The sequence below is a fragment of the Guillardia theta genome (genome assembly GCF_000315625.1).
Source record: "Guillardia theta CCMP2712 unplaced genomic scaffold GUITHscaffold_5, whole genome shotgun sequence".
NCBI lineage: Eukaryota > Cryptophyceae > Pyrenomonadales > Geminigeraceae > Guillardia > Guillardia theta.
The window spans coordinates 345,795-371,206 of NW_005434669.1; the positions used below are offsets into that span (position 1 = coordinate 345,795).

Genomic DNA, 25,412 nt, shown 5'->3' on the forward strand with positions numbered 1-25,412 from the left:
CCTGGCCCCTACACCTCTGGCTACACTTGCCCCTCAATCCCCACTTCCCCCTCCTCTGGCAGAATTTTTAAAATAGTTTTAGTCATGATTTGGGTTGGAACGATGTGCTTTCCATGATGATTTGAATCTTATAATTTATATAATCGAAAAATAAAGTTTTCCGATATTTAAATAACTTTTTTGAAAGTTCAAATATCTATATATCCCCCAAAAATGTTTTGAAAAGGCCGTTACGAATCTGGACGGCATTCCCTTTGACTACCCCTTGTTTTCAGTACCATTACCCCTGACGCAGACCCCACCCGTGACCTCATAAAACCTGGCGATTGAGGTAAAACTACATATTAAATATATAAATATATATATGTTAAACCCGGACCAGGAGGGGGAAGGCAGGAAAGAGGAGGAGGAGGAGGAGGAGGAGGAGGAGGAGTACAGGGTGAAGAAGGATATGATGTGAAATGGGTGCAAACAATGAGTGTGATGCGATCATTGTCGACTGAACATGAGCGCAATCATCTCATAACGTCAACCGGCCTTGATGGAAAAGTTGTTAAGGTGAAGAAGTCAAAGTAAGTGAACAAGTCTTGGTTGGGATCTCAGAAATGGAACTGTACGATTTTCGATCATTTATACTGCCTGGTTTTATGGGTATGAAGTGGTCAAGACTTAGTTAGTTGAGTTTTACTTCCGCAAAGTAAAAAACGATAACAGCATCGAAAAACTCGTAAGTCAGGGATAGCCTGAATGCAAGATGATGTCCATCGAGCAGTTGCATGCCACCTTTGAGGTGCATCCCAGAGCCTGATCATCTTCAAAGTCTCCTCATACCATCATTCTTGCGAAACTCTCCGACATCCAGCGTTCCCCCTCCCATCCCCGCACCCATTCCTCGCAGTCATTTCAGAATGGCGAAAGCATTACGATTCCCTTCCGCATGCCAACTGCGCATGAAAAGTCTCCTCTCCTCATCTTTGGGAAAGAGACCAGGATGTTGTCCTCGGATTGGGACATGGCTCTCACTGTCCTGGTACCTTGGCAGCACCTGTTGGTGAAGTGATCTTGGGCTGCGGATGAAATCAGTTCCGACTTGTTAGCACACAACAGGGATGAGCGACCGCTGGGTCCTTCTTGAGCTTCTTCATCTTCCCTGTTGCGGATCCAAACCACAACGTCATCCAACGGAGGAGCTCGTTAGTCAAGGTCACCTGCTGACTGGGGGTTGCCGTCGTCAGCATCATCGGTATCCTCCCCCTCAGCCGCGTCCTCCTGCAGGAGCGATCATGCTCACGTTCCAACAGAGGTTCAGATCCTCACCTCCCCATCATCGCTGAAGGACGCTCCCTTGCCCCCACTCTTGCGCTTTCTCTTCTTCCCCTAGCACGAGGATCAGAGGGCTGCGTCCGTCAGCGCAAAGTCACCTTCATGGCGCTATCCGTGTCCTCGTCGTCAGATGAGACAGTATCGAACAGCCATTGGAAAGACTGCCATTCCTGACAAGGAGAGCTGATCAGCTCACCAACGGGCAGGCATCACCCGCACCTGTTGCCGGGCTCCTGCATTCTTAGTCTCCTTCTTCTCCAGCTCCTCTATCCTGCTCTTCAACTCCTTGATTTGCACGCTCTGCACGCCAGCGCACAAGTCAGCAGCAGTCAGTGCAGAGGTGGATGGAACTGTCAACCTGCTGTTGGATAGCTCTGCAGAGCATGTCCACGGTGGCGTTCAGCGCGTCGCGGAACTCGTTGCTGGTTGGCAGACGAGACATCAGGAATGGATCCTCGCGCATTTCGTGTTCACGCAACAGGATCAAAACAATATCAAGATTCACACATCAATGCAACAGAAGCACTCTTTCCTATGCTAAACCTGAGCAAATAATGCGTTTGACATGAAGAGAGTCCTGATCGTCCCTTCCTGCTACCTGCCTGCTACAGCTTCCTCCTCTGACCATGATGGTCCGATCTCGCCGTCTCAGATCCTAAGGTAATTTCTAACATCCTATCACATTCTAGGGCTTGCTTCCTTCCTCTTTCCTGTTTTTTAGAATAGTCTCCACCTCGATCAGAACAGATTTGCTGCGAATCCTCCCTAAACTAGCATGGAGATTATCTGGATCGGCAATTCTTGCCGATCCTCTTCGGTATCAACCTCCAATCCTTCAAGTGTCATACTTTCTGTTACAGTCCCCTTGACCCACTCCTTCCCTACTTCACAACCTCAATCTGAGTTCCTCGCCTTTCCTCATCCCCGCAGTTTTGCTTGATTTCCATTATCCTATACTACATTCAAGTCTTTGTCAAAATCCACTTCCATCTCCGACTTCGAAGTCATTCTCATCGTCTTCATCATCCACAACAACAACACCAGCATTCACCAACTACTGCACAATTATCATCTGCTCTTTCAATGCTGCAAAATTCATCTTCGGTTTTCAATTGCGTCCCCCATTAATCCTCCTTCGACGATGCAATCATCATTCTCTCCTATTCCTCCTCCTCCTTCATCATCATGTACATGTTTTCTTGCTTCTGCTGCTGCTGCTTCTCCTGATCATCCTGCTCCTACTATACTTTCATCTCCATAACCTCCTCTGCCTGCATTTCATGTTCTCGTGTTGCTCCGTGAGGATCATCTTCACCTTCTCCACTACCACCACCTTTCTCCGTCTCCATCATCATCACCTTCTCCACTACCATCATCATCATCATCTCCATCTCCATCTCCATCATCATCATCATCTCCATCATCATCATCATCTCCATCTCCATCCTCATCTCCATCCTCATCTCCATCATCATCTCCATCATCATCTCCACCACCATCTCCACCACCATCATCATACTTCACCATTGTCTCACTCTCCTACTCTTACTCCGCCATCTTCTTCGCTCACCTGGCGATCTCTGTCGCCGAGAAGCTCGACAGCTTGCGCATGCCGCTCATTGGTCACCCCGGCTGACCCTCATACCGACCGTCTTTGCTTCGTGATAAATACCCCCACCCATTCCAAAACAAGACCCTACCCACCAAACACTATATTCTCATGGTAAAAAGTACCCCTTTACGGGAAGTACCGGTGGTGTTCATTTCAATGGAGAACATGGGAACAGATCGATAACCAGAAGGGAGCAGCAGCAGCAGCAGCAGCAGCAGCAGCAGTAGACGAAGAAGAAGAAGAAGACGCAGAAGCAGACGCAGAACAAGGAAGGGAGAGCAAGAGACAAAAAGATCGTGAGGACAAGAGGGGCGTACGGGGAGGTGGAGTGAGCAGAGACACGAAGTGTTCGGGAGCAAGGCAAGAGTATAGAAAGATTGCTAAGAGGTCAACACGAACAGGCTGCAGCTAGGATGAAGACCGAGACGGCAACTGTTCAGGGAGGAAAAGCCATGCTTGTTGTTTTGATGTACTTGGCTTGAAAATGAAAACTCCGCAGCATCTGCTGCATGACGGTGCAAAGGCACGACCGACGTATTTCCCATCTCGTCGCTGTGTGCCTTGAAAAATAACGAGGTGCAGCTTTGTTCTCCCGATCTCAGCAGTAGAATTCACAGCAAAACTTGTTTCAAGACGCAGCAGGCTTGAAGCGATACAAGACCATACAATAACATGCATGATCATCTACTTCATCCGAGCGCTCAGGTCCATCTGCAAAGCTTCGCATTCCTGCAGAGGCCTTCAGACGTGCAAACAGAATGGACAACAGGGAGGATAGAGGAGGGAATGAGGGGAGATGGTACGGAAGGGGGGGATGGGGGGAACACACCTGCTCCAGCGCGAGAGCGTCCATCTTATCCTTCAAGTCTGATTCGAGACGAGCTCTTGTCTGCTCCAGACGCTGAAACATTCTCAAGTGAGGACTCGCTCAGCTATCAAGTGCAGAGAGCAAGTACGTGGATGTCAGCAGTCTGGCGCGCCATCTCCAACTGCAGCCTTCGGATGGAGTGTTCGAGATCGCCGATCTCCTTCTCGAGCGATCTCTCGGCAGCGTCTCTCACGATCTCGTTGCCGGGCTTGCTGGTTCGGAAGCTGCATGACCAACGCGTCAGCTGCAGCATCGCTCACCCCGTTCACAGTCACTCACCTGAGCCTTGACTTAGCAAGCGCCAAAGGCCCGTGCTTATCGTTCATGCTTTGCTCCACCGAGGCCCTAGCGTCTTCCATGGTGATGATCTCGTTCGAGACGTTGGCAATCGATGCCTCGAGCTCTGACTGTCCTCATCCTCATCAGAGCCGAAACGATTCGGGGAGGAGGCACCGACCTTGAGGCGATCAGTCTCCTCCATCTTGCGCGCGAAGTTTCGCAGAACAGCCTCCCTAGTCTCTCGCTCCACGTTGAGAGCCTCTTCTTGGATGGCTTTGCTCTTTGCTCTCAGCCTCTGCGTACTTTGCTCAGTGCTGCATCAGCCCTAGCGCGAGGTGGTCTGACCTCGCACGTGGCCCTGGTACGCTCACACTCTTCACACAGGTTCTCCGTCCTCTGACGCCACATGTGTGGAAGAGAAGCCGATGGCGACCTCTTGGACTGGATGTTCGCAGCCCAACCTGACTCCATGCGAAGAGCTTCGTTGTCAACCTGCAGGACGAGTGCACATCAGCCGAGCAATCACATGGTCAGAGCGTTACCTCGAGAGCAATGCGCTTCTGGTCGATGTCTTCCTCAAGCTTCTCACGGCAAACTTTCAACCTGGCCAGCTCTTTGTCGCATGCATCAAGAACTCCTCCGAGCATGCGAATCGAGTGCTTGGCTCCAGCGATCTGTGATACACCTCTCAGCATTCCAGGACAACTTTTTGAGAAATTCCGAACCTGCTCGTTCAAAGATCTCTCTACGGCATCACGAGTTTGCTCGCGTGTAGGTCTCTTGCTCCTGATGATAATATTCTCTTCGGCAACCTGAAGAGGATCCTGCGGGAGATTCAGAAAATCGACGAAAGCCAATTGGAGGAGTAAATCAACCTTCATCTTCTCATGGATAGCTTCAGTGCGTGAAGTCTCTTCTTCAAGCATGACGGTCTCCTTCAGTATGGCTTCCAGCTGACGTTCAGCGCGAGCCTTCAGCGCCTCAGCCTCCTTAATGTTCTTTTCAAGTGCAGATGAAGAGAGCCTGTCAGGTAAATCCGTCAACATGACTTCTGATTCCATGTGAGCCGTGCCTGTTGTCGTTGAGCATGATTTCATCCGTGGTCCTCTGGGTTCCGAAGGACATGACCTGGAAACGGGTCAGATGCCCAACGGCAGCAGGGGTAGCGAGCTCACTCGCTGCTGTGTAGACAAGGACTGGGCTTTCCTTGCGGAGTCTACCAGACTCCTCGTGTTCCTTTCCCACTGTGAAACACAGTGAGACGGAGCTGACAATCAGAGGGAGGGTGCAACCTGGTGTGGCATAGTCGGGGGTGAACCTCCATCCATCGGGCTTCCAGATCTCTGCAGGATTTCGGCCGATCTCGCACTTCCATAGGAGGTGTTCAAGTCCATCTATGCATGGCATGTCATGCTCAGAGCTCGAAACTTCTCACAATATTGGTATTCCAACTTCTAAAATCATTAAACATCCTGATTCTAACCGGGGGGGGAGCCCAGCAAGCGAAAAGGCGTAGGCCGTCGAACGACCATTTCATGTCAGCTAAAATCGATCGAACAACCACTATCGAGGACAAACAACAATCGAGGACAAATGTGTGCTCAAGACAAAACAGTGACAAACTTGGCATGCTCTGCGGATTACGAGGGGAGGAGAAGCGGGGAGGCAAGGTTAGATCAGAGTAGGATCCAGACGCCAAGCAAGGGACGCGGAGCATGCATGGCCGAGGAGGTTTGATGTCAGAGGCAACCGCAATGAGGGGTAGGGGAGGTAGTCTTGGCAACCCGAAGTGGGTAGGGTTTTTTATTGGGGGTAGGGGTATATCTAGGTGTGGATAAGTGGATCATGGTGTGAGAATACAGTTTATGAGTATAACAAATAAAGGATATGGTAGCAGAAAGCCTTCACATGAGGGGGAAAATCTAAAAAGTAGGGGTCTAAACACCCAAGAAGAGGGTTAGTCGAATGTGGGACCCCTCCATTCGGTCATTTGCCAATGCGATTGGTAGATGTAGCAGGATGTGGGGTGATCCTCGGCATGGGGTAGGGGTGATCACTGGTGGTGGGGGAGGCCCAGTGTAAGAAAAAGGGACTACAAAGGGTGGGTACAAATAAGATAGTTTAGCAAAGCACAGTATGGTACCGGGGGGTAGTGGTAGTTTGGGATAGGGGTGGATCGTATCAGTGGAGGGGTACTGGATGTTCAGTGAGCACTCCGGACGGTGGGTCATCGGCGGGTGTTCTTGACAAGTAGCGGATCTCATCGGTCCTGAAAGTGGACTGGGATACGGAGGGGTGGGCTTCGATGATCCCGCACCTCCGACCTCTGTGGGAGGCTAATGGCATAGTAAAGAGCAATGGCATTGAACGGCACATAGTGAATCGCAAGACTAGACCCCACCAGACTGGACTCCGGGATCAGCCTTGCTAAGTCACTGCTCTCCGAGCCTCCGAGTCCGAGCATTTAGGGTACCGTACCCCTGGTACTGACTCACACTGGGCCATTGAGGGTAGGGCACGGCATTATCATTCAAGGTTATATACATTTCACTCAACAACTCAACTTGCTTCAGGGCCTCCCGTCCTGGGCCCCGGCCGGCCCGGTGCCATACCTGGCATCATGATCCGTAATTACAGCATGTCACAGTCACTCGACATGTCACAGTGTTTTTCAAGTTTGACAATGATCAGTGCCAGGATCACTGCCCGGGGCCTGGCCTGATCATTATCATTATCATCGGCGTCGTGCGTAGTATTTCCCCTTTCAACCTACGCCGCTCGGTATGCGGCCGCTCTCATCCCACCGTGGCTCAGCGAAGCTGAGACACTGCGAGGTGCCAAGCCTTCTCGACTCTCCTAGTAAAGGTTTTAAGTATAGCGCTCGGATTTCGCTGCCTCCTCCTCAGGCTTCCCGGCTAGAATCATGACCAAGTTGGCGAGCCTCGGCCTGGTTTGTCGGGGTATTCCTCTCCTTTCGGCTTTCCTCAGTTTTTAGTCAACAGTATAGCCTTTTAACGGCCGCTAGCCGGTGGGACCTTCAGAGAACGGAATGGCAGATGCGCGACTAGAGCAAGAAGAGGAGGAGATGTCAGTGCTGCACACGGTGGAGGCGATCTTGCGATCAGCTGCTGAAGAGGCTCTGCGCGTGTTGGAGGAACCAAACGGCTCGTCCTCTGCCAGTCGGCCAGTGACCTCCCTGCCGTCGGTAGCTACATGGTGGATGAGGAAGCGAGCTGCTTCTGGGATGGTTAGGGAGTCTCTGCGAGAGCAGCGCATGCCAACTGTCAGAGGCAGAGGAAGCATCGACGACGATGATGAGAAAGAAAACGTGCCGAGCAACGCTAACCCACACGAGATAGACTCCTTCGAACCTGCAGGGGAGCCGACGAGAGCAAAGCAGCATGGAGTGGATGCCCTGGTGCAGAGCAGGAGGAGGGGGAGGGGGTCGTCGTACGTGATGAGAAAGCAATGTCGCTCCTCGATCTCCATCACCTCCTTCTCTAGGAGCGACTGGAGCAAGGGCGACTGCCGCCTGATCCGATGGAAATCTGAGGGGTCGCCGATCCAGCATGTGGGGGTGAGGCTGTGCGGGTCCTCAGGAGCCCTGCACGTCTTCGCTGCTGCCGCCCCCAACGTTGGGAAGTTTGTGTGCGAGATGCCTGAGGACGTGGCGGCTCAAGAAGGGCTGCGGGTTGAAGTGAGAGGAGCCGACCCCAAGTGCACCGAGGTTTCAACGCTCTCGCACACCTTCAGAGTTGTGGAAAGGCAGGAAAGGAGAGGGACGGATAGAAGGAGCTCTGGCTCAGCCCACCTTGCGAAAGTATGGCTGACGTTTCCTGCAAGGGAGGGATGGGCATGGCCCACCGGCATGTGCTACAACATCACCTGGAAGGTGGTAGGAGTGGTGCAGAACGTTCAGGTGGACATCCTACAGGGAGACGAGGTCCGGTTCAACGTGGTGTCCTCTGTCCTCAACATTGGGAGCTATCCATTCACTGTACCGGTAGATGCTCAAACAGGAGAGGACTTCAGGATCCGAGTTCGCTCGAGCAACAACAAGGCGATCAGGTGAGGCCTTCTCTCTTGACTGCGGACAACAAGTTCTGATGGGGTTGTTCCAGCGGCCTGAGCCCGTCTTTTGCCATCGTCCACCGGCATGCCATGTTCGGCCTCCCTCGTAGACTTCCGACCACAGAGCCCGTGAGGAGGTTCAGGGCGATCAGGGCTCTCAGCACAGCACAGTACCAGAGGAGGGTCAGGACCGCGTACGCGGCTCCTCCCGCATCATCGCCGGGTGGTTGGAGTGACAAGGACTGGGGAGAAGGAGGAGGAGGAGGAGGAGGAGGAGGAGGAGGAGTTAAGCAGCGAGAAGCTCGATGCAGACCTGATAGCCCAGCAGACATGCTCGTCATCAACGACTCGCCATCTGAAGTTCATGACAGCTTCTACGACGCCATTGCGTCCTTCCACAAGGACCGGGGAATGGAGGCTGGAGGGCAGAGGTCGTCGGAGAGGCCAAAGACCATGAGCTCGACGAGCACGTCACGATGGCCTCAGCACACGAGCAAAGTCAGTCGCTCTGCGCTGCTCGTGTCTGAGATGTACGTCCAGAACCGCAGGGACCTCTTTGCCCACCAGATCGCATCCATCAGGAACCTCGCGGTGGGGCAGGAGGAGGAGGAGATGGCAGGAGCCGTTGCCATGTTTGACCGGCCGGCTGTCGGATACAGAGCCATGGCGGAAAGGGACAGGATCGACGAGCAGCGCTTTCATATTCTGCTTGACAAGTGACGCGAAGGAGTATTTCTCTTCACTTATCCATGAGACATGTAAAGTGAGTGCAACAACAAAGCGTTCTAAACCTTTCCTTTGTCTTGATTCAGAATGGTGGAAGACTTGAAAACGCCAAGAGCTGCAAGCTGCGCCAAGAACACGTCTGTTTGCTTTCTCGAGAAGCAGTTCATTTCGTATTTCAGAAACTTCTTCATTATTTCCAATGCCACACATGCGCATTTTGTATCTATGGAATTTTCATTCCTCTCAGTTGCATTGAAAGATTTTGAGTGCAGAGTTGACATCCCACGGCATCCAGGCGTCAGTGTCCTCGTTGTACACGTAACACATCCAATCTGAGCTGCTCTTTCCTGCTGCTTCAAGGCATGCATGCTCGTGGAAGCAAGTCCAGACCTCCTCCTTTCCCGCAGTCATCGCTCCTCCCATACCCCCTGTTCTTACCTTGTCCTGCTCTATTAGAGGCGTCAGCGCCTGCCATGTTCGATTCTCCCTGCACGCCTGGAGCTCCCAGTAGGCGTTCTGCCGCCATGGCGCGGCGCTGCCATCGGCTGTTCCCGCACCTCCGCTGTGAGCGTCGATGCTCAAGTTGCACAGCCACTGGTCATGCCATGCCGGGCTCGAGAGGTCGAGGTGCTCCAGGTTGACAGCTGGGCTCTTGAAGCTCTCCATCGTGATGGCTCCTGCCGGCAGCTGGTCGAACAGCTTGAAGTTCAGCTGGGAAGACCGTGAGCTCCAGCTGGGGTTGTTCCAGACGCGCACGCGCGAGACGGCGATGCTCTGGTTGAGGACACAGGCAACGAAGTTTCCCTTGGCCGGAGCCCCTGAGTGAGCGCATGAGCAGGCGGTCTGACCCTGCACGCACCCGTCGTTGAGGAGCGGTTCGGACCCGTCTGCCTTGCCCGTGTACCAGGAGCTCGCGATGGGAAAGTTGAAGCACCGAGCATGGGTCGGGGCGACATTGACACCTCTATCATCGAAGATCTCGATCTCACACAGGTTGAGGTACTGCTGGTCCTTGCCCATCTCTATCGCCACCGCCGTTATGCCGCTGCCCGGCTTGTCCCCTGCTCCTGCCGTTGGCACCTTAGCACGCAGAGGCCCGAGGAGGGAGGAGCTCCTGGTGGCGAGAAGGACGTCAGCCATGTTTCTCAGCTCCCACTCCGCCTGCTGCTGATTCCAGCGCAGGGTGGCGTTGGAGGAGAAGTACTGCGGCCGTCCCTGCCACAGGTCAGCAGCTCTAGCGAAGACGCCGCGTGCTCCGGGGAGGTATGCGGTGATGTCGGGAAGCAGGAGAGCGGAGCAAGAGGATCCTGAGCAGACAGCCATGTCGTCGACGAAGCTCAAGGCTGTAGGAGGGCAGGACTTGCACCCGAAGTAGCCCGAGCTCTCAACGACACCGAACGAGTCGGTAGGGCAGACCGTAGAGGACATGGAAGCTGCGAAGGAAACAGACGCTTCCTGGGGGGCAACCAGGAGGTAGGCCTCTCCGTTGACCGTCTCAAACCTTATCCTCATCGTCATCTCGCAGATGTAGGTAGCGGGAAGCTGCAGGCTGGGAAGGAAGGAGTACCCGCTCCATGCTGATGCGGCATGGACGACGGAGTGACGGGCAAGGAGGTGTATGGGGGTGACTCCGACTCCGCTGGGATCCTGCGAGTAGAGGGAGTAGATCTCCACTGAGAGATTCTGCGACCGACCCCACCAGCTCTGCCGGGGAGACAACACGATCCTCTCGATGTCAACGGGGCGCTCTAGGATGCAGAGGTCGTAGCTGCCCACCGAGGAGCCAGTGGAGTGACTGTAGGTATTGATGTCCCCGTCGTTGATGTTTCTGTTCTGCCCTGTGGACTTGTCGCCGTTGTAGTATCCTCCTCCCACGGGGAACGAGTAGCACGTGGCGTTCTTGATCGCCAGATTCTCCCCTGGGCTGCTCTTGGAGTAGATCTCGAGCTCGGCGATGGACAAGGGCTGAGGGTCCAGCTGCCGAACGACCACGACCTGAGCCCCGTACACTTTCAGCTCCTTCCCAGCTTCACAGCAGTAGAGTCGGTTAGCTGAGATCTTATTGACGGCCTGGTAGCCGAGGGGAGCGTTGAACGCAATGGACGAGAAGGGGAAGGAGTCGTAGAGGTACAGCTCGACTCCGTTGCTGTCAAGGGGGCAGACGGTCATGTTTATGACGCCCTGCCCCTTGGGCCCCGCTAGATCTCTCGCACGCACCAGCATCCCCTTGCTGATCGACGCGTTGGCAACGCGCAAGGGGCTGGCGGGAGTGACGGTGAAGTTGGTCCGCTCGAGCGCCCTTCCCACCTCCTCCTCGCTCATGAACCGGACGGAGAGGGCGGCAGAGATGTTCTTGTTGGGAGGGCAGATCATGTTGGTGCAGTCCGAGTAGTCTGGAACGGACCGAACCTCTATCACCGGCCTGATCTTCTGCAGCACATCCAGCTGAACGTTGTCAAGCGCAGCTGGAGGGTGAGTGGCCACGAAGGTGGTCCCGGGGGCGATGGTGGAGTCGACCATGCTGGCAGTGTCGCCAGCAACGTCGTAGGTGTAGCAGACGCTCGTCATGCCGACATCAAGGTAGCTCACGTACTTGCGGTTGCAATACCTGACATCACAGTCAATATCCCATCCTCTCACCTCTCTTCTCCTGCCGTCCCCTCCTCTTCCTCTCTCCTCCCCCTTTACCTCTCCTGTCCTGTTCTCTCTCTAGTCTCCTCCTCTTCCTTCTCGTCTCCCTTGGTCCTGCTCCCTTCCCCTCTGCCTCGCTCCCTGTCCTTCAGCTCTCCCACCTCCTCCTGTCTTCTCTCCCTTCACAATAAGACGACGGATCTGCTCTCAACTACCATCCCTCCACCCGCAGGCCAAAACTCAACAAACAAGCAAGACTCACTGGACAGAGACGCCCTTCATCGTCTCAGGGTAGGAAGATCTGTAGTAGATGTACAGAAAGTCCGTCGACGAGTAAGGGATCTTCACCGCAAAGTACGGAGACCCCGAGCTGTCGGCCGTCTGACCGGGGATGACATCGGGCCTGTCGAACGCGTTCAGGCTCCCAGACCAGCTCGTCGTGCAGTTCCGGCAGAACTCCCTAGGCCCGTCGGGATGGAGGAAAGCGACGTTTTCGTCCAAGAACCACCCAAACCAGTGCTTGCAGGACGGGTCAAAGTGCCCGTTGGAGTTGAACCTCGAGAGCTCGTCATTAGCGTACACGCTCCCCCCAGCTGCCATCCTGGAGAACCCCTCGTACTCGGGCGTGTTGTAAGCCTTCCCAGCTCTGAACTTGGTCGTCCTCCCGTGACCCATCCCAAAGTTGTGCCCTACTTCGTGCTCCAAGATCCCAGCTGACGTCGGGTACATGGTCCAGGTGAAGCCGTTCCCAACCACCCCCAGCCCTGCCCAGTCCACTGCTGGGGGATTGATCCTCATCGCTAGGATCACGGCGTCGAACTGCCCTGCCTGCTCTGCCGTCCTCGACCCGCACGGCCCTCCACAGTAGACGAACCCTTGTGCTGAGAGTGCATTGAGACACTCCGTCCGAACTGTCGACGGGGTAGCGGACGTAGCGGGGGTTGTCATGTCTACCATCGGCATGTACTGGTACTGGAACTTGAGCAGGCCCCAGCTCGAGTCGGAGTAGAAGAGAGCTGTGTCCAGGAGCGACTGGTTCAGATTCCCAGCTACCTCGATCGGTTCCCGTCCTGTTTCTGGAAACTTCACTCTCGCTACCATGAATCTCAGGGTTCCGTTCCTCGTGAGCGACCAGTGCGAAGGGGTCCCGTCCGGCAGCAGGTTGGAGGGATCCGACTCTGAGTGGACTAGGTGTGCGAGCATGGCGAGAAGCGGCAGGGCCGCTAGGAGGCTGGTGGACATCTTTTGCACCTGTGATGACAACTCAGTCACCGAGAGGTCATTTACAACCTTGTGATCATTTTGAATCTCTGCCTCCTGAGTTGAGGTTTGCCGTGCAATAGTCTCACCTTTACCACACGCCTCCTCCTCCTCCTCTTCCTCCTCCTCCTCCTCCCCTCCTCCTCCCCTCCTTCTCTTCTATGGTCTCCTCCTCCTCCTCCTCCTCCTCCACCTCCTCCTCCCCTCCTTCTCCTCCTCCTCCTCCTCCTTTTTTGGCATCTTTTTCCATGGTCCCTTCGAATGCCCGGGGTTTGCCCCTAGTCAGAGAAGGGAGCCGATCCCCCCCGCCCCCGGGATTTGCCCAAAATTGAGGGAAAGTAACCGGTAAAATTGCCCGAATTTTCCAAAAGTGACGAACTGAGTCTTGATTATCCTCCTTTCCCTCCCTCCCACCTTGGTCCCCCCCCCCCCCCTCCCCCCCCCCCCCCCCACTCCCTCCTTCCTCCCTCCTCCTCCTCCCTGATCTTCCTCCCTTCTCGTCCTCCCTCCTCTTTCTTGAACTTCTATCCTGTCCCTTCTTCACATGTGAACTTGCACTCCTCGTTCGACTCTCTTCATCTCCTCCCCTCTCTTGCGCGGTGCAGGTTGCTAACGTCTCTTTCCTATGACCCGCTTTCCTTCCTGATTGTAGCTCTTCGCTACCATCCTAACATGTTGCGGACTTGATTCGACAAGGAGTCAGTCCACAAGGATGTGCTCGTTATAGTATGCCTTGCTCAATTCACTGCTATCCCATCATGTCCTCCCCTTCTCTGTCCTTCTTTCTTTCCTGACCACACCATAGTTGCTATGAACCCGCTATTTCCCGCACCTCTTGCCCTCAACCTTGCTCCCTCTCAACTTCTCCTTCTACAACTTCCCTCCCCTCAACCCTTCCCTTCGACCATCTCCGCGCATATCGAGCATCAGTACCATTCACTCGCTTCTTACATCATCGTACAACTCAGTCTGCTAGCATACACCTTAATATAGACATGGACGGCTGACAGTCACCCGCATCTCAGCGCTCCTTGGGCGAAGACGGTGCTGAAGTTGCACCGAGCGTGAGATCTGAAACATTGTCAATGGCGACAAGTTCGCGCTTGTCCAACGGGCAGCTCACCAACTGAGGGTCTGATGGGCCCGGAGCTGGTCCTCGGCAGCGACGACTGAGTTATTGCGTGCGGGTCCTGAGAGAGCTTGAGGTCAGCAGAGGTTGGTGAACAGCAGGTAGGAGGAGTGTTTACCTCGGAGAAGGAGGAAGAGGAGGAGGATAGGGAGGAGGAGCTCAGGGCTGTAGAGCTTCTCAGATTGCTCGGTGGCCTGACAGTGGAGGCAGTGACAGGTCGACCGAACGAGGATGTGGCTTCTTCCTCGGAGTCGAGGGAGAGACGAGCAGAGGAGGAGGAGGAGGAGGAGGAGGAGGTACGGGAGGAGGATGCATTCGCCTCCTCCTCCACGGCCTCGTCAAGGAAGGAAGCGCCAGTTGGACTTCTCCTGCTGGGATCGCCGCGACCCAGACGGTGACGAGCTGGGAAGGAGTCTGCTGCATGCTGGCGACGTGCTGGAGGGGCTGGACGACGGTGAGCAGCTCTCTCCTCCTGCTCTGATCATGCAGCGCGTCCTCGTCCTCCAGCAGGAACACCTTGACCATGACCCTTCCAAGGAGGAAGGCCTCCCAGTCCAGCTGCTTGTCAAGCAGGAGCTCAGTCTCCACCCCGATGTCGCACTCGGCGCAGAGGTCGGGGCGGATCTCGTCCTGGAGGAGCGACCCAGTCCAGAAGAAGGACTCTACCCTGCCGTGGAGGTGGAACTCGAGGAGGAGGAGGACGTTGACGGAGCCTGTGACGGCCTTGTGCTTGGGCTGGGAGGAGACGACGTCTTTCCATGACACCTTCCTTATGGCCTCCACGCATGCGCTGAGCCCGAAGCGTCGCAACTTCCTGCTCCTCCCTGTCTCCTGAAGGGTCGCGTCCTTCTGCTTGCACTCGTGAGGACACGTGCGAGTCAACGCGGGAAGGGAGGGAGGAGGAGGAGGAGGAGAGCAGAAGAGGAGAGCAGAAGACGCGGAGGGGAGAGGAGGGGAGAGGAGAAAAGGTAGCAGGAGGAGGAAGAATTAGGAAGAGAAAAAGATGGTTAGGATGAGAGGGCAGAAGGATGAAGGAGGAGGGGCAGCAGGAGAAATGAATTCAGACCTCTGACGAGTCGCTGCCATCATGATCCAACAGTGCAAGGTCGACTAGATCCTCTTCGAAATTCTGAAGGCCTAGTCCCTCCTCTTCGTGTCTCGATCCTCCTCTTCCTCCTCCTCCTCCTCCTCCTCCTCCTCCTCCTCCTCCTCCTCCTAGCCCCTCTCTTCCATACTTTCCCCCCTTGGTCTGCAGTGACTGGAGGTGCTCAAGGGACTCTATGAGCGGGTTGACCTGACGCGAGATCACCTCCTCCTCCTCCTCTCTCCTCCTCGTCCTCCTCGTCCTCCTCCTTCTCACCGTTCGAACCATAGCTTGCGACGTCGAGCTCATCTTGTCGATCATGTGCCTATGAAATTGTTCCATCCTCTCGTGAATGCTGTTCGTCTCCGTCAGGATGCTGACTCATACCTGCTCCTCCTTTCCTCCCCTTCCTCCTCCTCTTCCTATCTTCTCTTGCTCACCAGAAGTACACATCACCGGCAGTAAAGGGCTCAAATTCTGAGGGGTCATAATCGGGATCCTTGATGAAACTGTTTGGAAGTGATTATTATCACCATCACCATCACCATCACCATCTCCATCATCATCCCCATCTCCATCATCTCCTTCATCTTCATAGTCATCGTCATATCTATCACCTTGCTGCGCTGCTCATTGCGTCATAACTCTCTCCGAAGTTCTCGTTGACCCAAAAGATTTCTCGGAACTGAGTTCTGATATGATCAATCCACCTACAAACATGTGAAGGCAACGCGAGGAGAACAACAAAAGAACCTGAGCAAGAGGAAGATGTCTTGTTTGAAGATATTGTGATAAATGATGGCCTGAAAACATCATCATCTTCATCATCATCTCCATCATCTCCATCATCATCTCCATCATCATTATCGCCATCATCATCTCCATCATCATCATCATCATCATCATCTCCATCATCATCTCCAGCTCTCTGCTTCTCAACCTCTTCAGGTAGAGGATCCCTCATGTTCCTCGTGTCTGGTTTGCGAGCCAACGGGATGGTGTAGAGAATGACAGCAGCAATGAGAGGAGACACGATCTGCCAATCAAGTCAACTAGTTGAGCAAGAGGGAGGAGGAGCAAGGAGAACGAGCTAGAGAGGATAGGAAAGAGAAGGAGGAGCGAGAGAAAAGGGGAGGAAGGAATAGAATGAATTGGAGGGAGAAGGAGAAGGGAAGAGGAAGAGGAAGGGGAAGGAAAAGGAGGGAAGGGGAGGGAGGAGGAGGTGGGAGGCGTGTTGGTGTTTATGGAGGAGGGCAATGAGGGAGAATCGAAGGAGGAGGAAGAAAGTAGCCGGAGGAGCCCATCACTGACCGACAGGCCCAGGAGCAGCTGGAAAACGTTTGACGCTTCGGCAAGGGGCGAAGAGAGCCGGTAGCTCCTGTGATGGGGTTTCGCTTCCTCCTCTGCTTCCCCGTAGAAGACGTCGGAGGTCAAGAGGGAGCTGAATGCTAGCTGGACGCAGTCCCCTGCTAATGTTGAGGTGCTGCATGCGGCAGGAGAAGCTCTACCGAGGGAGGAATGGTTACCCCAAGAGGAGACGGAAATGGCGGCGGGGATGGAGGAAAGGAGGAGGAACCTGTGTCGGAGCAGGTGAGAGGGGAGGAGGAGCAGGTGAGAGGGGAGGAGGATGAGTCACATGATGACGAGAAGGAGGAGGACAGCGATGGGAGCGGAGGCCTGAGCAGGAGGACGAGTCAGAGGAGATGCCTTGAAGGCTTGATGGTCTTATACCTTGGCAAACGATCGTAGGAGGAATACAAGTGATCGGCTGCAGGAAGTGTTGAGGGGCTTCAGACATCATCGATCGAATTCCACCTTGACTTCCTGAACCTGAACGCGCCCAAGAACAAGAGCAAGGAGCTCAGACCTTCACAGCTCCAGTTGTCAACGTGTCTGCTTCAAACATCAACGCATGGCTCACCGTTGAGGACAGACTCAGTTGTCCTCCAGCACAGAGCTTGCGTCAGATTGTCGAGGAAAGATGACGATGAAGGTGAAGATGACTTCAACACCTTGAGGCTGAGAGAGGTTTTGACCAAGAAGAGACAAGAGATCGCAAGATCGAAGATCGGCCAGCCCTCTCGATCAAGAAAGTCACGTAAGGCTGCAAACTGTACCTCCTCCTCCTCCTCCTCCTCCTCAGCTTCTTCCACCCTTGCTCGCCTTCGCTCGACTGCCCTTGGAATGTTCGAGATGACGAATCTGTTGCATGAGACCTGATTCGTGCTGCTTAAATGACATTCTACTCGCTCCTGATGAAGCACCTATGCCCCTCTCCCTTCCCATCACCCCCTCCCCCCCTCCCTCCCTCCCTCCCTCCCTCCCTCCCTCCCCTGCCTCTCCCTCCCTCTCTCTCACCATCTTGAGGAAGAAAACCGTCGCCCTTGCTACCAAAGAGGTCGGATAGTAACGGACTGACCAACCCGAAGCACCTCGCTCAGTCAAGTCGCCGCCTCCTCCACCTCCTCACCCGAGTACGCGAGCGACCAGGAGAGGTAGACGACGATGACGATCAAGGTTACGACGTCAGTCTGCTGCCTTGCCCCCTCTGCTCCCGTCATCGTCAGCGATCGTCTTCGAACCACGAGCAACGGCAAGACCGTAGAGCGAGACGACGCGTAGGGAGATCTGCGTAAAGAGGAGCTCAGGAGACGGAGGTTGAGCGGGAGAGAGCCAAAGGGAGGATGAGAGAAGGATGTACGAAAAGGGCAGCAGGAGACAAGGAGCACAGGAGGACCAGGACCAGGACCAGGGAGAGGAGGAGCACAACCTGAGGGAGGAAAACTCCCCCTGCTGTTGACTCGAGGAAGAAGGAAAGTCGAGCTACACTTCCTGCGGGATGCGGTCAGAGGTCAAGGAAAGGGGAGGCGACATCGAACGAGCAGCGGGGTTGAGAATCCACGAGTCAAGTCCGAAGGCCTGCGAGCGAAAGTGAAGAGAGGAGGAAGAAGGAAGGAGAAGAGAGCGAAGAGAGGGAGGAGGAGGGAGGAGGGAGGAGGTCTACGGAGGAAGAACAGTCCTTAGAGAAAGAAACAGCACAACAAGCGGGAAGGAGAAGCCTGATGGAGTGAAGGAAACTATGAGCGGGGAGGGAGAGGGAGCTGACAGGGAGGGAGAGGAAGGAGGAAGAATGATTGCGTTCATCACCCTCGTGTCTCTGTCGATCCAGGAATTCGTCCTCATGCCTTGCAATGTTGACGACAGCCCGCTTCCTCCTCCTACAATGACAACAACCTCCTCCCTGCTCCCGCTCTCTGCTCTTCCTCTCAGCTCCCATCCTCCATATCCTCTCTTGACCTTCACGGTAGCTCGCAAGGGTCCCTTCCCACTCGTCGCAGCTCTTGCGAGGAGCAGGTCTGACGGGCCTGGCCCAGCCCGTGCCGTTCCAGACTTGGTCAGGAACCTTGGAGAGGCGGTGAGGACGGCAAAAGTCGCGACTACATGGAGACTCTTGGAGGCAAGAGAGTTGAAGTTACCTTGCTGTAGCTGCTGTATGTTGAGGAGCAGGTGAGAGGGTCTGCACGAAATGTCTTATGTTCGAGGGGGCAGAAACGTTGGCAGGATTCATCAGGCACACACAACCTTGCGGGCAGTCCCCTTGTGTGATGGTGATCCCCTGTGAACCGCTGCAAGTTAAGACTGGCCGCCATGAGACTTCTTCGGACCTCGATGTTGGTCAGGCACGAGTTGAAAGGCGCGACCTGGCAGGCGGTCAGCTGGACTCTTCAGTCTCCTCTTGAGCATCACTTGGCCGGTGACATTCAAGTCTCTGCACGTGAAATTCGCTTCCCCCTTCCTTCACCGTCATCGCACGCTCAGGACCCTCCGAGCCTCCTTACCAGCGGAAAGAAGCATTCGGCTGCGTCAGCATCGGAGTCAGGAGCAGAGAACAGGAAACGGGCTACTCAACCTCGCTGCCTCGCCGAGACAAGTTTGGAGGTGAAGGACAAGGGAGTCGGAAGTTTGTCCTGAATGTCCCCATGAGCACCTCGGATCCAGCAGCGCAGTACCGACTTGAGACAAGCTGATGGCGGAGAAACCATAGGAGGAGAAAAATCCTGTCAGAAGGCCTGGAACGACCCCGTTCAATCATGAAGTAGAGCCCAGATGTACGAGTACCATTCGTGCTTGTGTGTAGGAACTTCTTGCACCCATCATCTCCAAAAGCAGAGCATCTGCTATCAGAATGAATCGGTATGCGAGGAACATCCTTACACGTACCCTACTGCACATTCTCCTATGGTGAACCGTTTCCTGAGCATGAAACTGTCACCCAACCACCAGCTTACTTGCTCCTGGACCTCGAGGACTCAACGTACTGCGCCAGCACACTCGGCTCCCATGGCACAGAGGCTCGCTGGAAGCAGAACTCTGTCGTCGAGATGAGCATGAGCGGGTAGACCCTTTCGAAACATCACTCTTTCGAATGGTGTTCAACGGCCTGTTGGCACAGTCAGGAGGAGGACGGCGCGCCGAGCCTTCACTCACTTGAAATGAGAAAGGATGGGATCAGAGGAGCAGTCGCCGCTCCCTCCTGCGCTCCCAACACACTCGTCAGAACAGCCCGTCACGACGCTCTCTCTGAACCTCGATGCTGCCTCATGGTCAAGGGAGCTTCGTCGTTGGAGCTCCTCGGCTCCGATGTGTTGCTGCTGCATGAGGGCAAGAGCAGTCACGCACATCCACAGACAGCCGCGCTCCTGCTGCCCTCACCTTGTGTCGAAGAGGAACGAGCCTCGCACCAGGGATGTGGACGTAGGGAACTGCAAAGAACCAGCGGCGTCAGCAAGGTCACAGCAGAGTCAACTGAATGCCTGATTGCTCCTGGAAGCTCTTGCCGGAGGAGACGCCCTCCTGTACATAAGGGTGATCACGTACCAACAAGGAGATCTTATGGTCTTCACGTCAGCTGCTTCATCCTCCCGACCCATCTACTCGACAAGCCTTCAGCATCGGGCATGAGAAGGGACAAGTTTCACCGGATATCGAGCCATGCCCAGAACTGAGCTGGGCTCCTGACTTCGCTGTAGGCTGACAGCTGGTCGTACGAACGTCACTGGGAGGCAACGAGCACAGTCTGAGGATGCAGTGGGAGACTCACTCGCGCTAATCTGTACAAAGATTTCTCCTGCTGTCCGAAGGCCTGAAGGTAATGAAATCTCTTTCAAGCATCTTCAAGACTCTCTGATACCTCGTTCTCCTCAGATCGTCTTGTGTTCTCAATGGTTGACAGCACGATAGCCTGTAAGTCACTTCACTTCACTTCGCTTCCACCCCTTCTGTCGGCTGATCAGCGCGACAATGCAGTACCAGCGTCAGCCACGACATCAGCCAGGGCCAGGACCTGCCAGGAGGACTGACATCAGCAGGCTCTCATGCCATCCTCACCGTCCTCTCCGTTGCCTGTCTGGGCGCGGCCACAGCTTCGTCTTGCATGCTCGCGCCTCCTCCGGCCCGATCCACGCCATGGCGGCAACGGCTTGTCAAACGATTGACCCCCCTAACTCGGCGAAAGGGAACTTGCTGCCGGGGCCCCGGCTTCTCAGTAGCCGGCCCGCCGGTCCGGGGGCCCTGGACTCGGGCCGGGATCAGTGATCGGACTGAGACGGCGGTATACGCCGATCCTCATCGGCGGATCAGGAGGCGGCTACCTGCGTACTGTGTTGAGGCTACTGAGAGTGTGACACACTGGGAACTTCGGAACCCCGACGGACTGACATACGGCCCGGCCCGTTCACCGTTCCGAAGTTCAGTGCCGCCGGCGCCGGGAGTCGTTAAAAAGACGTTTAGATCTACCATCATCCGCGGACTACCAACACCCTTGCCCCGCTCGCATGCCGGCGGTAGCAGTCGGGTGCGGGGGGTCGCAGAGCTTCGACACAGCCCCTGCCATGCTCCTGGCGCCTCCTCGACATGCTGGTCCACCCTTAGCCCCTGTGTGCGCTGCTCTGATCCGTGAGACCTGATACCTCTTTCGAGCCTTCTCCTCACTGCAGTGGAACAGGAACGGGAGCGTCCAGGTGAGCGAGGATCGGGAACGAGACTAGGACGAGGACGAGGACGAGGACGAGGACGAAGTAACAGGCAAAGGTCAACATGGGTGCGATAGAAAGGGCCGCCTCCGATTAGATTGGTCCTCCATAGGGAAAGCACCCATAGACTAGGAATCTGCGAGGAGGCGTATTGTAGCACGTGAAGGATCCAGAGCTGATCGGCCGCCTTCCCTCCCCCATGGGCTCGCCAACCAACTTCCTGGTCGTCTTGATGCTCTGCTTGAAGATCTCGCTATGCGCTCAGGCTGACGTGATCGCTGGGACGCCCGCCCATGTTGCCTCCAACCCGGCCGGCGTCTGCGCCGGTCAGCAGGGGTATTCATTCCTGAAGACAGTTCTACGCGGAGCGGGTGCACGGAACAAATGGAGGAGGAAGATGAATAAGAACAAACAGCAGAACCAGAAGCCCAACATGTCTGGAAACAACCAGAACACAAGGTCTGACATCATTCGCGAGGGTTGTATGAGGTTGACGATTGTATCCAAAATAGGCGAGACTCACAGGGTTCAGCATCACATCAATCATCCAACCAAGGCAACAAGCCAAGGTCAGGAGGTTTCCATGTGGACAAGGTTTTTGAACGGATGCTGTAGGCAACACGGGGGATGGCAAAAGGGATATCGCAGTCCGAACCAGCAGGTGGATCGATGTTGTCATTGTGACAACAATGCGAGGCTGAGACGAATCATGTGATCAGTTTCAAAAGCGGCGCCAAGAGTTCTTCTCTGCCAGTGAAGCATACAGTTCTGGTGGAGACTTTGAAGAGTTTGACATGGGGGACAGTGACATGCAATCTGACAGCGATGTGAGTTTTGTTTGCCTTGTAGTAATCGCTTGCTGAGCACTGCGGTTCAGGATGAATACAGTGACTCTGAAGGATTTAGCTCGTGAGTCACGTTTGAATCCCACGGAAGTTGCTGAAAGTCGATTCAGGGAGGGCTCTACCATTTATGTTGATTCCCAAGGAAATCCCGTCGAAGGATCAGACAGGTAGGCAGGCAACTTTGCGAGCCAAGACTTTGGTTGTTGTCCTTGAATCTCTCCCTCTTCTTCCATCTTCTGACATCACTGCTTCTGTTCCCTTTTCTCTGCTACCTGCTCTTGGACAACACAGCATGCAAGTACCTTCCGGAGAGGTTTGTCCTCGAATTGAGAACGAAATCGAATTGACAGTCACTGTCTCCAACTACAGGTCAACAACACCCGGTGCTACGACGTACTGGGGATCTCGAAGAATGCGACTGTAGATGACATTAAAAAGGCCTACAAGAAGCTTGCGCTCAAGTCTGCTTTCTTCGTGACCCGGTTGTACGTGCTGAAAGGATCCAGGTGGCATCCTGACAAGAACCCTCATAACAAGACAGCGGCAGAAGAAATGTTCAAGAAGGTTGAAGCTGTCCTATGATGCAAACATTCCTGACGGCGCGTCATAGGTGACGGATGCATACGCAATCTTGAGCGACCCCGAGAAGAAGAAGGTTGTTCCCTCGAAGAGATTCGGCTTCTGCCGTGCAAACTGATTTCTTCCTTGACAGCTTTATGACGCACAAGGCGAAGCCGCGTTCGGAGGCGATGAAGGAGACGACAGTGGTGGTGGGCAAGGGTTCGTGAATCCTCAAGATATTTTCAATGCCTTCTTCAGTGGAGCTGGTGAGTAGCAACCCCGTCCCCTTTTCCTCTGAAATAATCTCCTCCCCTCTCCTTCCTTCTGCCAATTGCTCTCATTCTCTTTCTGCTACCCCCCCCCCCCCCCCCTCCCACTGTCGTTTCCGGCCTCTCCCAACTCTTGACTTTCCCAACTCTTAACCAGGAGGGATTTTCGGCTTCGACGATGCTGGCAGTCAATCAGGTACCTCTTGTGAATGTCCCACGTGCCCCCGGCTCATTCCCAGCAGAGGAAGTTGTCTTCATGGATTATGAAGTCCCGAGGTAGTCCGACTTTCTTCTCCTCGTCCTCGTCACCCGTTGATTTTCTCCCAGATATGGCTCCATGCCTTCCAACGGATACTTCTATGTACACAAGGATGGGCCGCAGAATCGAGGCGCTGCCAGGGGACGAGGACGAGGAGGCGCGAAGAATCAACGGAGAAACAATGGTTGGGACAAGCTCCTCCCCTCTGCAATGTTGAGCTAAGATGGTCTCTGAGCAGGGCAAGGAGGGGACAGAAATTCGTTCCGGGGACAGGGAAAGAGAGGGATGAGCAAGGGGCGACGTTAATGCCTCATGAAAACTTGAGATTCGGAGTATCAGAGCTACGAGATTATCCGCCGTGGAGATATTGTTTTAAGAGCTAGGTGCTCTTCAATGAAAATGTTAGCGTAAAGGTTCCTTGGACTCTGTTCCGAAATCAGATGATGGCCGCCGGGCTACCGGCGTACGGTGCCTGACGGCCAGATGATAACACCGTCTGACAGTGACGTACCGCCGGAGAATGGCCCGCCTTGTCACTGAGCACTCCGAGCCAGGGCCTGTACTACTACCGTGACTCGTGACGGTAAGAGCCGGGGCCCGATCGGACCTGCGGCGGCCGCCGGGGCCGGGATGGCCCCGGCTGCGGCGGCCCCGGGCCGGCCCGGATGCCACCGTGTGGACTTGCCCACTCACTACTGTAGTACGTCCTAGTAGATTTTGAAAGGAGGGGTGGATTGTCACAGCTGGGGTGGGTAGGAAACTGGAGGTTAACAGATTGTCTGTAAACAAGGGTACTTTGAGGAGAAATGTAGGGGTTATAATTGGGTGGGGTGGTAGAGAAGGAGGGGTGAATGGGGGTGGTTAATGGGGTTATCACGTCCGGGCTGCGGGTCTGAGAGACGTGCATGTCGGGGAGTGTCGAGGGGAGGGAGAGGAGACAGGAGACAGGGGACAGGAGAGAGAGGGAAGGGAGAGGAGACAGGAGACTGGAGAGAGAGGGGGAAGTGACAGGAGAAAGGATAGAAGGGGAAGGAGAGGAGAGAGGGGGGAGGCGGGGGCGGAGAGGGGGACAAAGTGTGTGTGTGTGTGTGTGTGTGTGTGGAAAGAGAGAGAGGGAGGGAGGGGAGAGAGAGGAGGGAGAGGAGAGTGAAGAGTATAGTGCGAGAGAGGGAAAGGGGAGAAAGACACGAGGAAGGTGAGGTAGCTGAGGTAAGTGAGTAAGGACCGAGTAGATCAGAGGAGAGGAGAGAAAAGAGAAGAGAGAGGGGAGAGGGGAGAGGAGAGGGAGGATGATTAAGGAGACGAGAGTGAGCAGAGCAAGAGTGAGCAGAGCGAGAGTGAGCAGAGCAGAGCCAAGCAGAGAGACGAGAGTAGGGCAGAGAGAAGTTTTGATCGAGAATAGGACATGAGCATGTGGAAAAGAAGATTTGAGTAGGACCGATATGTTGGGAGATTCGAAAGTTCTGCAGGGAGGAAGCGAGATCATGGATGGAAGTACGTTTTCACGTTGAGAGCAGATTTGATTCAAAGGATTCGCCTGGAGTATGTTCACCCTAAGGAAACGAGCAGAGGCCGAGTTGCCGAAGCCAGGTCAGCAGCGGCTGATGGAGCATGGATGTTTGATCGTGCTACGTTGCAGTGCCCTCGAGCTCCGCTTCCGAGACTCGAAGCAGAAGTAGCAAGAAGGGTCCCGGCTTCTTCCTCTATGTGAGGGAGGGAAGGGGAGGGAGGGGAGGGAGGGAAGGGGAGGGGAGAAGGGAGGGAAAAAGAAAAGGGAGGGAGAGGAGGAGAGGGAGGGAAAAAAGGGAGAGGAGGAGGGTTTCAGCCATTGAGTGCATCCTCAAGGCTGTCGGCGCTCTGGCGATCATGATATGCTTCGAGACCTACTGGACCATGAACGCGATGGGGGTCTCGCTAATCGACTACGTCGGGAACTCCACCGTTGTGGAGGAGACGTACAAAACACGTGAGGGAGGGCTGTTGTGTCTGAATACAGCTGGCAGGATCAACATCGACTTGATGGAGACAGCGCTGATCTCCGAGGGGAAGCCTGCTACCTCCGACGTCGACGGGAACCTTGGTGTGTCATCCCCTTCCTCCCTGCCGCAGCCAAATCGAAGGCTGAGTCATGGTGCAGGGAAGGCGCAGGTGGTGACGTCAGAGTCCGTTGCGGTATGAGATCCCCTCTTTCTTTCCCTGTCCCTCCCGGCCGCCCGGCTCGGGGCCTCCCACCTTTCCCGACTCAGTCTGTTCAACTCGATTGAGCTGAACTTGTGGGATGATGGCAGGACTGGCTCAAAGATAGGTGGCAAGCTGCGAAAGACATGTCGGGTGAGACCTTCCTGTTGTCTCCGCTCTCTGATGAATTAGTTTGCAGGAAACCCCATCGAGGGTGAACATTGGATCGAGGTGGGAGGAGAGGAGGGATGGAAATGGATGAGGGGGAAGGAATCTTTCACAAGA

General features: G+C 54.8%; 7 protein-coding genes across 7 annotated transcripts; 3 read left to right on the forward strand and 4 right to left on the reverse strand.

Annotated features, from left to right (window-relative positions):
* Nucleotides 1-785: 785 nt before the first annotated feature.
* GUITHDRAFT_150237 (hypothetical protein) lies at nt 786-2,957 on the reverse strand. The gene is made up of 9 exons (XM_005840543.1): nt 2,894-2,957; nt 1,682-1,745; nt 1,543-1,623; nt 1,422-1,493; nt 1,318-1,377; nt 1,209-1,269; nt 1,119-1,150; nt 867-1,067; nt 786-842 (listed from the first exon to the last, which is right to left on the reverse strand). Exons 1-8 carry the CDS (start codon nt 2,941-2,943, stop codon nt 1,020-1,022), a joined length of 468 nt encoding a protein of 155 aa, XP_005840600.1. The 5' UTR covers nt 2,944-2,957; the 3' UTR covers nt 786-842; nt 867-1,019.
* A 662-nt stretch (nt 2,958-3,619) lies between these two features.
* On the reverse strand, nt 3,620-5,489 carry GUITHDRAFT_132725 (hypothetical protein; the record flags this gene model as incomplete). The annotated part of the gene is made up of 11 exons (XM_005840544.1): nt 3,620-3,664; nt 3,765-3,836; nt 3,892-4,027; nt 4,083-4,210; nt 4,261-4,377; nt 4,428-4,574; nt 4,625-4,756; nt 4,808-4,906; nt 4,958-5,154; nt 5,258-5,326; nt 5,375-5,489. 11 exons carry the CDS (start codon nt 5,487-5,489, stop codon nt 3,620-3,622), a joined length of 1,257 nt encoding a protein of 418 aa, XP_005840601.1.
* Nucleotides 5,490-7,131: 1,642 nt separating this feature from the next.
* GUITHDRAFT_132726 (hypothetical protein) lies at nt 7,132-8,873 on the forward strand (the record flags this gene model as incomplete). The annotated part of the gene is made up of 2 exons (XM_005840545.1): nt 7,132-8,150; nt 8,204-8,873. The coding sequence occupies 2 exons, from the start codon at nt 7,132-7,134 to the stop codon at nt 8,871-8,873; spliced, it is 1,689 nt and encodes a 562-aa protein (XP_005840602.1).
* Nucleotides 8,874-9,122: 249 nt separating this feature from the next.
* On the reverse strand, nt 9,123-12,752 carry GUITHDRAFT_132727 (hypothetical protein; the record flags this gene model as incomplete). Its single annotated transcript, XM_005840546.1, has 2 exons — nt 9,123-11,487; nt 11,773-12,752. The coding sequence occupies 2 exons, from the start codon at nt 12,750-12,752 to the stop codon at nt 9,123-9,125; spliced, it is 3,345 nt and encodes a 1,114-aa protein (XP_005840603.1).
* Nucleotides 12,753-13,791: 1,039 nt separating this feature from the next.
* On the reverse strand, nt 13,792-20,451 carry GUITHDRAFT_100608 (hypothetical protein; the record flags this gene model as incomplete). The annotated part of the gene is made up of 38 exons (XM_005840547.1): nt 13,792-13,841; nt 13,894-13,960; nt 14,287-14,748; nt 15,260-15,338; nt 15,424-15,482; nt 15,535-15,609; nt 15,651-15,693; nt 15,737-15,786; nt 15,924-16,019; nt 16,295-16,449; nt 16,510-16,559; nt 16,620-16,660; nt 16,715-16,751; nt 16,799-16,850; nt 16,905-16,995; nt 17,342-17,397; nt 17,454-17,531; nt 17,584-17,611; nt 17,754-17,815; nt 17,863-17,902; nt 18,131-18,386; nt 18,608-18,684; nt 18,797-18,842; nt 18,894-18,951; nt 18,994-19,053; nt 19,103-19,158; nt 19,205-19,237; nt 19,285-19,354; nt 19,402-19,424; nt 19,472-19,517; nt 19,571-19,635; nt 19,697-19,746; nt 19,911-19,914; nt 19,963-20,021; nt 20,085-20,126; nt 20,175-20,225; nt 20,294-20,327; nt 20,372-20,451. 38 exons carry the CDS (start codon nt 20,449-20,451, stop codon nt 13,792-13,794), a joined length of 2,781 nt encoding a protein of 926 aa, XP_005840604.1.
* Nucleotides 20,452-21,247: 796 nt separating this feature from the next.
* Nucleotides 21,248-23,255, forward strand: GUITHDRAFT_100609 (hypothetical protein; the record flags this gene model as incomplete). Its single annotated transcript, XM_005840548.1, has 12 exons — nt 21,248-21,584; nt 21,631-21,676; nt 21,735-21,842; nt 21,893-21,924; nt 21,971-22,059; nt 22,230-22,424; nt 22,471-22,515; nt 22,573-22,687; nt 22,848-22,886; nt 22,933-22,966; nt 23,018-23,133; nt 23,188-23,255. The coding sequence occupies 12 exons, from the start codon at nt 21,248-21,250 to the stop codon at nt 23,253-23,255; spliced, it is 1,224 nt and encodes a 407-aa protein (XP_005840605.1).
* Nucleotides 23,256-24,493: 1,238 nt separating this feature from the next.
* Nucleotides 24,494-25,127, forward strand: GUITHDRAFT_100610 (hypothetical protein; the record flags this gene model as incomplete). The annotated part of the gene is made up of 5 exons (XM_005840549.1): nt 24,494-24,539; nt 24,589-24,656; nt 24,795-24,904; nt 24,953-25,029; nt 25,087-25,127. The coding sequence occupies 5 exons, from the start codon at nt 24,494-24,496 to the stop codon at nt 25,125-25,127; spliced, it is 342 nt and encodes a 113-aa protein (XP_005840606.1).
* Nucleotides 25,128-25,412: the final 285 nt, after the last annotated feature.

What these genes read in the sequence shown, in the direction of transcription:
- GUITHDRAFT_150237 (XM_005840543.1), bottom strand. Translation starts at nt 2,943, where the DNA reads ATGAGCGGCATGCGCAAGCTGTCGAGCTTCTCGGCGACAGAGATCGCC. An exon ending in ATGCAGGAGCCCGGCAACAG is followed by an intron (nt 1,494 to 1,542) that starts GTGCGGGTGATG and finishes TCTCCTTGTCAG; the next exon opens with GAATGGCAGTCTTTCCAATG. An exon ending in CCTTCAGCGATGATGGGGAG is followed by an intron (nt 1,270 to 1,317) that starts GTGAGGATCTGA and finishes TCGCTCCTGCAG; the next exon opens with GAGGACGCGGCTGAGGGGGA.